This window comes from Ixodes scapularis, unplaced genomic scaffold (genome assembly GCF_016920785.2).
Source record: "Ixodes scapularis isolate PalLabHiFi unplaced genomic scaffold, ASM1692078v2 PGA_scaffold13__105_contigs__length_92229423, whole genome shotgun sequence".
NCBI classification, from domain to species: domain Eukaryota; kingdom Metazoa; phylum Arthropoda; class Arachnida; order Ixodida; family Ixodidae; genus Ixodes; species Ixodes scapularis.
Genome location: NW_024609839.1, coordinates 53,157,550 through 53,171,079, shown reverse-complemented (window position 1 = coordinate 53,171,079; position 13,530 = coordinate 53,157,550). Strand labels below are relative to the sequence as shown.

The 13,530-nt window shown below is 47.4% G+C and overlaps 1 protein-coding gene across 1 annotated transcript in view; it reads left to right on the top strand.

Moving 5' to 3' along the window:
• The window catches only part of LOC8033367 (neuroendocrine convertase 1), a 53,690-nt gene extending 43,443 nt beyond the window's left edge, over positions 1-10,247 (top strand). Inside the window, exons 14-15 of the mRNA XM_029995556.4 lie at positions 2,351-2,497; positions 9,896-10,247. Coding sequence (XP_029851416.3) covers positions 2,351-2,497; positions 9,896-9,967 — 219 coding nt within the window. The 3' untranslated portion in view covers positions 9,968-10,247. The remainder of the gene's footprint in view (positions 1-2,350; positions 2,498-9,895) is intronic.
• Positions 10,248-13,530: the final 3,283 nt, after the last annotated feature.

Below are 13,530 nucleotides of genomic sequence, written 5' to 3'. Positions count from 1 at the left end.
GGCGCCCCCAGCGCCCCTGGTGCCTCCACGCATTCTCCTCGTTCGTTGGTGCTCGCCTTGATTCTTCGCTCGGCGGCTGTTCTCAAAGCGGCTGGTACTAACAATAACGAACGCCACCCGGCTTAGCGCCTGGCTTGGCTCCGTCTGTCTTTTGAGGCGAATGAGAATGCGCACGTCACGAAGCAAGCTTTCCACGACGCTCACCAGGGGTCGCGTAAAATTGTATGTTTCGTGTTTATTCAATTTTATACGCCTTCTCGCTCAAAACAACGTCATTTATAAGTAAAGGACATGCTATGTATGCCATTGCGACCAAGAACTTCCACCCAAAATTTCGGTTCAGCATCCCTTTAAGGCCCGTTCCCACACTTGCAACCCAATACGACCGAGACTGACAGGACCTCTTAAATTTTTTTCGGACGAGAGAACACACTGGCACCCTGATGCGCCATCTATGAGGTGACCCTGGAACTGCATTTCACAATAGCGAAGGTTTTGCGGGATTTCCGAAGTCAAATGTGCGTAATACCTATAAAAAAGGCTCGTTTATTAACGTTGACAAAAGTTTTTCGAGCCACGAAAGAAAGGATAATGCGCGAGATAAATAGAAAATATGTCGGACCGCCAAGTTTACACTGCTACCCAATAGATGGTGCTGCAGTGTGTTCTCTCGTTGTAAGAGATATTAAGAGCTTCCAAGACGCTCGGTTCTAAGAGGTCGCAAGTGTGAACGGGCCTTTACACTAAGCAATGTTACACCCTTAATCCTTTGACGGTCTTCTCCATACACGTACGGCGACGATTAAACATTTGAAAGTGGGTGCCTAAACGCGAAACCGAGCACAGCGTTTTTATATCCTTAACCTTTGGACGGTCGAGTTATTTTTACCCTAAAAAGATGTTTCCCAGGGGTCGGGGTTTGCTCTAAGGAAATATCCGAAGGAAAGGGTCAGTGCGCAGGTTCTCAGTTATCTAGCGGGAATACGTAGACTGCTTGCAAGCCGTTCAAGTTTAGCAGCATCGAATGGAAATATTGAAGGCGGAAAGTTTCCACCTTTCGTTCATACGGTTTCGGCGGTAAAACATGCGGCGGAGTGCCTGCCTAAACGCGATACCGAGCACAACGCGAGAGGTGCTGTTTATAAGCGTCCTATCAGCACGACGTTTCCCTTTGCTGTGGTGGCTATTTATAGTTTCGAAATTAGACGCTGCGCGCCGTGATACGCGCGAGATGGTAACTTCGCATGTCGGCTGCTCTGACGGTAGTGGCAATCGGAGTGCCGACCTTTCCTATTCAGACTTTTAATGTCTTTCAGAATTAAATTAAGAGAATAAGAGCTTACAGCCAACGCCGAAGCTTTTTAAAGTACTTCCCGTTCGGAATCTAAAAGCGCCAGAATGGAACCGTATAAAAGAAAGGTGGAAAATTTCCGATTCCAAACTTGAACAGCTTGCAAGCACTATGCGTGCTCCCGCTAGATAATTAAGAAAGAACCCGCTCAATAACCATTTATTTAGATTGTCCCTTTGGAAACAAAGCCCAACCGATAAAACAACACATTTTCGAAAGAAAAAAAAACACAAAAAACTAAATTGTTAAGGAGTTAAGGGTAAAACGCTGTTTCAAATGCTTACACCGATGACAACACCCGTTCAGCACCCTTATTTCGACCTAACACACCCTTCTCGATCGTGAAATAGGGAGCTGTTGAAGTGAACATCCTTCATTTTGAAGGGTGTAAAAAGGGTGTAAACACTGTGCTACGGTGGAGCGGGGTGAACAAATTTCTGAAAGGGTGTTTGCCATACTGACATCCTCTGTAGCCTATAGGTTGTTGTTGCTACAATCTTGAATAATTTTTGTCTTAGCAATACTTTTTACATGGACATTCCTTGAATTTAGATATATTATGCATTACGCGAAAATTCGACGAGAACAAAGCAACATACGTGTAATCTTCGTATTGTCGAAGGCGGCGCACCTGGAAACAAGTATATTTGAATTGATTATATAAGATACTATAGCTTAATGATTCCTGTCTTGTGAGTGACCCATAACGCCTGTATTTGCTGTCCCTGTGTATTCAAAAACTGTATCCGGTGCTCGTTATTCGTAACTTACAACTCGTAAAAAAATATCCCTAGGGGGCTGCTAAGATCGCCAACACCCCATCTTTCAAACGCTCACCAGCTTCCCGAAGGATGTTGGGGCTACACCAACACCTTATGGGAAGGGTGTTGTTTTAACTCCAACACCCCTGGGGTGTTAGCCCCGGAACTAGCTGATTTACATACTTAAAGGTGTAAAACTTTTTAGTGTGATCGGTTCTTGAGGGGAGTCCTTTCTCAGCAAGCTCAGGGACACTCCGGCGCGCTGAATGCTGTCTCGCTGTCCCTCTCCGGAACCCGAAAGCGGCCCCGGCACCAGGAGGAGCGCGGTGGATGGAGACACTACGCCGACGAGCTGCTCGCGCGTAGGGCGCTGGACCCTGTGCCCGTGAGTACCCCTCCCTCACTGCGGATGGTACGCCATCAGTACGGGCACCCTTCTGTGTGGATACGTCGCACAAACGACTTGTGCCCGATTATCCGCCGATCCGTTCAGAGTTAGAAGACTCGAACTGCGCAGCGTCACATCGTGACGACCTCACTATACAGGGTAAAACAAGGAGACGCCAGGCTCTTTAAATCAACCGGAAAATTCGGTTTCTTAACCTATCGCGCTACGACCTTGTGCAGCGTTGCCCACAGATGGTGCATTTTCTTTTTTTTGTAAAATTTGCGAAGAGCGAACTTACCTGAGGAAAAAGTAAAGAAAGAAAAAGACTTAGCTCGTATGGAAACGCAGCGACGCCACCGGTCTGCAAACAACACGGCGCCGTTTCGCACGGGAGACAAGAGATGGCGCAACAAACACCGCCAACGAACGAGCATACGGCGCCGAGAGCAGGCCTTTTTAGCAGACAATCTTTTCGACTCAAAAGCGGCGCGCGTTCCGCAGGCGGCGACAGTCGCCGAAACAAAAAAGACAGGCGCGGTAACAGCAAGGAACTGCAGTTCCTTGTCTGCAAAAGGGCCGGCTCTCGGCGTCGTCTGCTCGTTCGTTGGCGCAGGGGCGGCGCGAGAATTTTTTTTCTGGGGGGGCGCTGCATGAATATACTGAATTCGGGGGGTGGGGGTCTTGTTTTCGTTGTTTATGTTTACCTTCATAAATCTTTCTGCTGACGAGCAGAAATCTCACCTAAAGTATACTTACGCAATTGTGGAGGGCTTAGCGCTGATTATAGGCATCATCCAATAGAAATTTAGATCGAACGTTTTCATTGGATTTCGTTTAATCCATATTCTCTCTCTTTTGTACTTAAAATTCCCCTCTTTTGTTTCTTCTGTAATTAATCCAATTTAGTATAATGAGAACCTCATTATTTTTATGGCGTTTTGTTTGTCGCAGTGAATATCCAGATTATTTAAAAACATTGCAAACTCTAAAAGAATGTGTCCTTAAAAAAAAAAAAATGTTATCTTGGACGTGCGCAAGTTCGTCAGCGGAAAAACCACGAGGAGGATCGCACTGCGTTTTCAAAACGCAAACTTGTTCGATTCACTCGCCTGGTCCTCTCGACTTCATTTCTATGTAGGAAACCCACGAATCTCGACATGACTTATGCGTGACTGAGGTTTCGTGCTTTCTAAAGCCAGATTCTTTGTCCAGAGATTTTTTCCAGTAACTGCAGCCACAGCTGCCAAACGTGAATTTCTCATTCGCTTTGATAGAGAACATTCTACTGGGATATCAAAAAACGGAATCAGCTTGGGTGCTGTATCTAGCCAAGCAAATAACCTATACCAGTCAGACTGAAAGCTTACAGTCTTTTTTCTTTACTTTTTCGGTGGGAAAGAGTTCACTATCGGCTGCCGCGGCGACTCTAGCTGTCTTATACTTGGAAATGTCCAACTGACCTGAAATATCGTCGTTTCCCTCCGATGCGGTGCAAGTTCGTCTTGTCTCACACACGAAGAAGAAAACTCGTCGCTTTCACTGTTCCTTGTTCCGACGAAGGATGATGGACGTCGCTAGAAGCGCTGGGTAGGCCATCAGGAAGACTGTACGGATGGGGATGATCCTTCCGCTGCTGCTCGATCTCCAGGTTTTCTGAACCTGAAGAGGGCGGTTCGGAAGGGTCGCCGTCCTGCTTCTTGACGCGCTTGTTGGAAGACGAAAAAAAAAAAAAAATCTGCGGTTGATCTTTGCGATTTTGTGTCTCCTTTGGAGTCTTGAAATCGGGCTCAGCTGCACATGTTCGGTTAAGCAGCATAATTGTTGGGGCACTTTTTTCGTGTCCGTCATCCTGGTAACATTTGGCACCGAGGCTGAAAACGTAGCAGAGCAAGAATGGCCCTTGAAAATGGCTTGTTATGTTGAGACCGTCAGGGCCAGTTTGGTCCAGGTGATAGTTTATGGCCCCGCCCCTGGGACTGTCTTTGTATCCTTCTGAATAGTTTCCAAAGATTCTACTGGGGAATCCCAACAGACAAATAGACAAACCGGCGTTGTTTCCTACGGCCTCGCTTAGAGTCCCGCTCACCTCTTTCCCCCTTGCTTTTGACCTTTCGTGTTTTGAGCAGCAGTGCACTCGATGCCGCCGCAGGGCAAGCGGTGCGTTCCGCGAGCACTGTGGCCGCCGTGTCGCCTCCGATAGGTCGCGCGGCAATGGCACACACCCAAAAGAGGAAGAACCTTCACGTTTCCTAGAACAGATTACATTCCCCAGGAAGTCAGTGGAACAATCGAGGGCCCACTTACACCAAGACAATCCAATTGAAGGAAGGAAATTACGCTGGACGGTGGGATGATACCTACAAGGTTGAACTCCTGGATCTCGCAGCCGCGCTATGGAGTGTGCAAGCCAAGGCATTAGAAAAATCCTTTCAGACGAACAGCGAACCGGCATCGTCTACCAAGCGAGGTATCTCTCACCTCTTTCCACCTTACTTTCGGCTTTTCCCGTTTAAGCAGCCATGCACATGGAGCCGCCGCGGGGCGGTGTAATCCGCGAGCAACATCAGCGCCGTGCCGCTGCTGAAGGTCAAGCGGCTATGGCACGCACCCAAAAGAGGGAGACGCGTCCGGATTTCGGGAATACTTCACAAAAACCAGAAAGCCTATTCTCGACGAAGGGGTCCTGCAGGGTCCGCTTCCACCGAAAGAAGTCAATCAAAGTTAGAAAACTACGCTAGACGGGAGTGGTATGTCTCTCGTAAAGCTGTTTCTTCTAAAAATAGTGTCGTACGTGCTTCTCTAATCTTATATTTTATTTGGCTGCTTTGGCTTCCAGGGACGGATGGCTGGCTTGAAAGGACGGATGCTCCGCGTCCATTGCTAAAGTGCCCGTAATGTGCGACGTTAACTTTCCTTTTGGGAAACCACTACCTTTGCTTTGCGGACTGAACTCCCCCCCCCCCCCCCGACAGCTTTTTTGGGGGGGGGGCAGGCAGAAATTTAGGGGGGGCAGCTGCCCACCCTTGCCCCCCTGTAGAGCCGCCCCTGCGTTGGCGGCAGTTGGCGTCGCGACCGCTTGCGCCATCTCTTGTCTCCCGTGCGAAACGGCACGGTGTTGATGGCAGACCGGTGGCGTCGCTACGTTTCCATAGGAGCTAAGCCTTTTTCTTTCTTTACTTTTTCCTCGGGTTAGTACGCTCTTCGCAAATTAAAAAAAAAAAAAAAAAAAAAAAATTCACCATCTGTGGGCAATGCTGCAAAAAGTCTTAGCGCGATAGGTTAAGAAACCGAATTTTCCGGTTGATATTAAGAGCCTGGCTTCTCCTGGTTTCACCCTGTAGAAGACAGCAAAATTGCCGGCTCCAAAAAGCGTATGAACTGCCGGGTAAATGAGCGAATCTATTCATAAATACGTGTTTCCTACGCAGCTGGAAATCAGCCATTGCTGTCCAATTAATGCACACACGACGCTGCCATGCTCTTGCACAATTCCTCTGAACCCGTATACCCTTACGCCCCCTGCCAGTCTGACGGACTCGTGCGCAGTGGTCAACGGCGTCTTGGTTACTGCTGCGCAGTGCTCTTACAAGAATACCTACAGATCCGGACCCGTGTATATCCAATCCGATGATGGATATCCGTGGATATCCATAAATGTGTGCTACCGTACAGTGTATAGACTGACTGAACAAGATAGCAGAAGAACGGGGATAGATTCTCCAGGATTTCCCGTAAGTCTGCTCGCTGATGCTGGTCAGCGCGCTAAAAATCATTTACTTGTCTACAAATCTGAAGCGTTCAGGGCAGGAGCAGCTTACTGGTGACGGAGATGTTGATTCACATTTGAAAAACAAGCATGTTGATATTTAAAAGTTCCGGAAACCTCAACTTTCGAAGCTTTGTGGAAGGTGAGCACGTTTTGGGCACCCACCACGTCGCTGTTTGTGGCAAAATATTTTTGAGGGTACTGAAGATATCGCGTGCGTTTGCACTTTGCCTGGCCGTTAGTGCTCTAAAACGTGAGTCGCGCACGGTGACCATTAAGCTTCGGAAGAACAGCGTCCACAGTACTGATGTCTTAGTGTTCCAGGCTCCCAAATTGCTGCTCACTGTCTCGGTTTTAGTGTATTGTAAGCCGCGCTATGACTATTGCTAGAAAGTATTAGGATAGCGGGACCGCAGACTACCGTACAGTGCAGCATTGCAACCGGAAGCCCGCCTTTGATGCATAATTTTGAGCGCGCGGCAGGAAAGTTGTCGTGCTCACGCTAGCCTGTGGTAATGGCCAAAATTGACTATTAAGGCCACCGGCGTGTTTAGGGGTTTTATTTATTTTTAGCTATCAAAAATAAATATTTGAGTATACCGTACATTTGAGTACAGTGTTATTTGCAACGTTGCGAAACTGCCCCATTTTAATCTCGTCTGAAACGGGTGCCAACACAAACGCGCTTAAAATGTTTCAAGCATTTCTTTATTTGCCTTTGTAATTACCTGGAAGCAAGTGCGGATATTCTGTCTTTTGAAAGTGTTTGGAGCAAATGGTCCCGTTCCTTGTAACAGCCTTAAAACGCGAACCTATTCCCGGTGTCTATTGCTCGACATACCCGTTGCGCGACCAGTTTTCTCCTACTTAGAGCAAAGAATAAACTTTTCGAACACCGCATACGGTAGAGCTGTCGACCACAAGACTAGACATCTGCAGCGCATGCGATATACAAGAAGTCTCTAATGAAATCAGACATCCCGGTCCCTTCGTGCAACGCTGCTGCGACTTCTTTTTTTTTTTTTTTTTTTAGAACCCTTTTACGCACGAACACAGCGACCAGAATCATGCGGTAATAGTAGCGCCAAGGCACCAAGGCCGACAGTCCCACCGTCTCCGTGCCACCGCCGCTGATGCCGTCCACGCTCCTCTGGTTCTCCGTTCGTCCGCCAGAGGGCGAGCGGCGGGCTCATCGAATGTACTGCGGGAGAAAACTACAATTTTAGATTTAAAAAAAAAAAAAAAGAAAGCCAATTGGAGAGAAAATTGTCCTTTACGTCAAGAAAGATTTGATTCTCACCAAACATAGATTGAGAAAGTTCTTTCTCGCCAAAAATGCTGTTCCTACAAAAAGTAAAGAATGCAGGAGCATCAGAAGCGTGTTCTTGTTTGGCAGGGAAAGAGCAGAAAACATTCTTTGGGCAGACAAAAACCAAAACGTACAAGCTAAAAGACAGTAGAAGACTTCTTCGCCTACAAGTATAGATAGAAAAGATCGAATTGGAGTGGTGGAACTTGCACCAGCACGAGTTTCCCCACCTTATTTTTATACAGCAGTTCGTACATGCCATCCTAGCATCAAGTGCACCAACGGAGAGAGATTTGCCGTCAGCGGGTATGAATTTAAGAGACGCAAACTGGTCTGAATCCGTCCATGTTGACGATATTCTGTTTCTTCTATCACAGTAACCTCGACAAGTGAAACGTTACGAGTGTTTGCGTTTTCTTTTTTTTCGACAGTTGACAAGTTGTTTTTAAGTGTATGGTTCTGAGCACGAAGTTGAGAGTTAGTGTTTAAAACTGAACCCGATAGAAGGTGCTACCAGTATTGGATATTGTGATATTTTCCCAGTGGTGTACTCGCGCCTTACCACATATACACGAGCACTTTGCTGCAGTGAGTGAGCACCTTTTCTCTTCAACTGTTTTATTGTTGGGCCTCAATAAAATGACACACTGCTATTAGTCTGTCTGTTATTTTTCATGTTTAGAAAATATGCGTCTGTTGGAAGTGGGTTTTACGAAGCAAAAAGGAAAATAAATATTAAAATGTCCTTCCTTTCGGGCGCATCTTCTGGACAGAGTGTCAGTGTCACAGACTGCCAAGACGATCTCATAACTGCGATCGTCTTTCCAGCGATGCAAAGTTTCTCTGGAAGGATGATAGGTTACCTATTTTATAAATATGATAAAACAGAATACGATTAACTGACATTCACCACAGTATGACACAAAGAGTTCTCTGTACAAGGGTAAGCAGACGGCTTAAATGATACCCTCCAGATGCTTTCTAAATTTTTTTATTCATACTTGACTTTATGATGTAAAATTAATGCGCAGATTTAGGGTCAGGTGCGGGCCGGATGCGGATACAATGTCTGCGGATGCGGATCGGGTGATCAAATTGTTATCCGCGCAGTGCTCTACTCATCTGCGATCCGGCGACACCGCCTATAGAGAGAAATACGTAGTGCTGAATTGTATGCTTCGCCTACCAAGGGCCACCGTGGAGCAGACATATGGAACACGAGTGCTACACAAGCGTTCGACTGTAATTTGCCTTTAATCAGTCAGACACGAGACACAGCCGAGGGCCGACCAAGCAGTCGTGTCCAATGCGCTCTCCTTGACTTGATTACGTAAACAAATTTTAAAAAAAAATACACTACAGAAATATGTTAACATAGGTGACAATCGAGGACTCCTGCTCTGTTTGTACCGGCAAGACCGCCCTCGTCTGATCCCCACACAGCTAGGAATGGCTTGCCGAGGGGTTCTCTTTGCAGGGGGAAACAAAAGTGCTCAGAGCGGCCGCAGCGAGTGGCATTGAGCCCGGCGGCGCTTACCAGCGGTCAGAGCAGACTTGTAAGGTAGTCATTACGAGTAATCAAATCACTTGTAATTCATTACTTTTTGGACTAACTTCCTAATCATCTGTATACACTTATTAGGAAGTAATCGCAAGATTAATCTCATTACTTTTGGAAGTACTAGAATGACTCGTAATCGCCTTCCTAATGGCGGAAGTATAAAAGGTTTCAATCTTCGAACTAAGTCTCTGACAGGAGAACGGTTTATTACCGAAATTAGTAGATTACGAAGGTAGACAGTTTATAATTCGGTGGTTTTAATCCAACGACACTGGAGAGTACAAGAGACCCGTCTTCAAACCGGCAAAGAAATCAGTCGATCTGAACATTTGAAGTACAATCGGAAGAGTAACGGTTCTCTTTTTCCAGTAACGGCCAATGACAAAGTCGGTTACAACGAAATAGCGGATACAGCGAAGTGATTTCCGATTCCCGATGACTTCGTTAGAACCGGTCTCGACAGTAATTGAGTAATCTAATTGAATACTCTTTAATCGAGAGTAATCGTAATTGATTACTTTTTTTGAGTTACGTGTACAAGACTGGGTCAAAGAGATTGCACAGCTGGCAGGAAACAAGCGGGTGTGGCGCGAGGCTCGTGTTACGTCAAAGAATTGCTCGTGCCCGCTGGGCTCTGCCTCCAGCCACGAACTCGTGAATCTCAGCTGTACCATTGTTTCTACGCGTCTCCCGGTTAAGCGGCGAGTCGTAACGAAGGCGGCAGCGATCAAGCGGGTCGTGGTACCCGTTTCCCCGCAGGAGTACGAGGACGAGCCGAACCAGGAGGACCCCCGTCGCTGGCAGCAGCTGCTCGGTCAGGTGTGGGCTTGAGCGAGAAGCAATAAGGCCCGGCCGCCAAAGGGCACCGAGCACCGAGGGAACCCCCCGCGCTCGCCAAACCACCGCCTAGGGACAGGCGAAACGCGGATGGCCTTTAGAAATTTCGTGAGACTTCGCTCAACCCTCGGACCAAGCATGGCCGAGCGACCGACAAGGTTGCCAGCCTCCTGTTTGTACTGTTTGCACCTACCGTCATAAAATCTGGCAGAGAAAGATGGTCTCCCTCCTTGGCCTTGCATGCGTGCTTGTTCTCTCTTCTACCTTACGATAGACCGCGCAGGACACCTGGAGCCATCGAAGCCAATGCGGAAAGCAAGTTGTCTGCTTCTTGAGCAGGAGTTGCGGTGACGTCAGAATGACGTTGAGCTCTGATTGGCTCCGATTGAAGGATAGTGGGTAGACCTCAAAGCAAGCTGCCTTGGAATCTTCCCACTATCCTTCGTTCAGAACCAATCAGAGCTCGGCGTTTTCACGTCACCACAACCCCTGCAAAAGGAGCAGACGAAATTGCGCTCCGCATAAAACGGCGTTTGAGTACCACGTGACCTTCCGGAGAGTAGCGGCGACGCGCGTGATCACGTGATGCGTTCACGGTGCTAGATTCGCTGGGATGGCTCGTGGCGCCCGCGCTGCGTTTCACAATAAGATGAAACGGAGTCGTGGTTCAACTAAGTTCCATTACAAGTGGGTAGGCGCAAAGCTAACTAACTGCCTTTGTCTCAACACGCTGTTCGAACGTGTTCTAAGATTGAGTGGGCACAAAAGCAGCTAACTCGGCGTCTACCCACCGATCCTTCCAACCAGAGCTTGGTGTTCCAACGTCCCTAAGCACTCAGGTCTCCTCTTCTCTCTAAATTTCTACCGACACGCGGAGCGACTCTGTTTACCAACACGGCCGCAAGGCCGCGCATGCGCGGTAGCTGTGTGGGCAAAAGCAGCCCGGCTCTTCGTGTTTTCGCCATTGCGTTTAAGGCGTGCGCTCGTTGTTGACGTTGTAGCGACGCTCGTATCTTTATTTGTGCGTCGTATTTCCTCACAACATATGTCGTATGCTATGCCCGACTATTTGAGCTCGCTGCCCGAGCCTGAACGGCAGCGGTATCGAAACAAACTGTGCGTGGACGGGGTTGCCTACGAGGATCCGTACGCCGTAAACAATGCCCGCTGGACTTTCGATGTAAAGTTGCTGCCACCGAAGTCGACGGCTCACGTCGTCGTTTATTTGTTTTTTTTTCGCTACGCTAGTTCACGGCCGACACGGTGTAGGCGTAGAAGTCTCGCGAGGCCTACGATAACTTCAAGTCGGTTTCCACACTGCCGACGGGATCAGCAGACTGTGGGTCTGCGGAAGTGTGTGTATTCATTAATTGATTAAATACACACAGCGTCTTCAAGTCGAGGTAGGATATTTTTCCTACCCTCATGACCATAAGGCATGACAAGCAGTAACGCTTTGTCCGTTGTGCAGTCTTGGTGGTAACAGGTTACAAGTAACGGCGTTGTTGGTAACGCGTTACTTTTTTCGGTAACGTAGTAACCTACTCGTTACGTTTTCGACACAGTAACGGGTAATGTACTTACGTTATTGCGGAATTGTAGTAGACAGTTTCCGCAGCCCACTAAGCACCCAGATAGCGCTCCGTAATCCGCCACAAGACCTCGAACTACACAGACAAGGCTGGCGGCGCGTATGCGCAGCTGTGGCGTTTTCTTCAGGGATACCGTAGCGGAGGAGAAAAACGGTCTACTACAATTCCCTATTATTTCAAGTAATGTAGTTACGTTACTCGTTACTACTTCCCAAGTCTTAAAGAAATTACGCTTCAATTTTGTTCCGTGTTTTAGGCGTCAAGCCATGTTTTTCTTTGCGTTTTTTCTCGTGAGTATTTAGGTGAAACCGTAAAAAGGGATCAAGTAATTATGTTCAGTTTCTGCATGAACATAATGTTTCTTGATATATTACCTGTATTGTCAAAACCGTAAAATGTGATAAATCACAATTTAAAAAAAGTAACGCAGAAGTAACGTGCGTTACTTTTTATCGGTAGCGCTAACGGGTTCCTTTTATTTTTAGGTAACGTAGCTCAGTAACGCGTACCTTTTATTTGCAAGTAACGAGTAACGTATTTCGTTACTTTTTTTTGCTAACGCCTACAACACTGTCGTTCTGTCGCCGATCCCCTTCTGCTGGGTAGCACGGGCGTAACGAGCCTCCGACGAGCGCTTGGCCGATGCTTTGTGCACGAACACCATGGGAACAAAATCAGGGTGGTCTCGATCAGACAACGGTTTCCCTGCACATAATCAAGGCTTGGGACGGAGATTGAAATAGAAGCCGCACTTGCCTTCAAGGAAGTGCTTGCCGCACAAACGGTCGTTCGCGCGAGGCGACCATTCTTTTCGATCCACGGATATTATCAACCTTCTATGCCTTTCAGAGGTTGCCGGGAACTTGTGTAAACTCACTCCTCTGCTTTTCTTGTACATTTCGGTGCAATTAACGGTAACTCAGCTTTGCGGCAAGCTAAAATGCTATGACGCCCATGCGAAACGTGCGCGCTTTTGCCCACACCCCCCGGCTCCGGCGCGATCGCAGCGCCGCCGCAGCTCCGTGACGTCAAGCCCGCGTGTCGGTCTATAGACGTAATAACCAAAAAAAAAAAAAAAAACTAAAAAAAAAGAAAAAAAAAAAAAAGCTTTTAGAGCCGTTTATATAAACCTTCTCGCAATTCCCCCGTATTCTCACTAAATCCCGAATCTAAAAAAAAAAAAAAAATGTCGTCGGAGTATCGCTGACTATCCTATACTCTAGCCGCAGTTTTATTCGTAAATACTTACTGTAAGGTAGAGTTACTACATCAACACGTAATAAAGTTTTTTTGTTTTATGTCTGCCGCGAAAGTTCCGCCCTAGAGGAATGTTTTTTCCTTAGCACTAGGGTGCGCTGCGGGAAAGCAAGATACGCAAAATCTCGATGCCTGCTCTGCGGTTCTCACTTCACTGCCGTACACCAGCGCGTGAAGAGAAGAACGGTTAACGAAACTCACTATCTAACGGACCAGAACAGACCACACAACTTTCGAGTACTGTCAGTGTTCGATGCAGAGATACAACCGAACAGTTTGTTAAATAAGGCGATAGTCTAAAGTTCCGAAAATTCGCACAAGCCTACTGTAACAATCCGGCCATGTATCGGGGCCTGTGCCCCGATACCCACGAACGGATGTTTAGTAGTTTTCTTCATCAATAAAGCGAAAATAAGATTTAGTGCAATGTTGGCGCAAACTTTCCTCACATTTTCACGAAATATGTGGCAGGATGTGGCAGGATGTAGCAGGGCAAGCACTTTGGCGCAAATGGCGTAGCAAGCACATCGCCGTTGGGTCCACCTCCGTAATACGAAACTGGCGTGGCGACGCACGTTAGTTGCGCGCATTGTCCACGTGGCAGCAGGACCGCTGGCGCGGAGATGCCTTCTTGATAGAAAGCCGAAACTTCAAAACGCGTCCAAATTGAATCTTTGTGTGTGTGTGTGTGTCTTTTGAACACCGTAA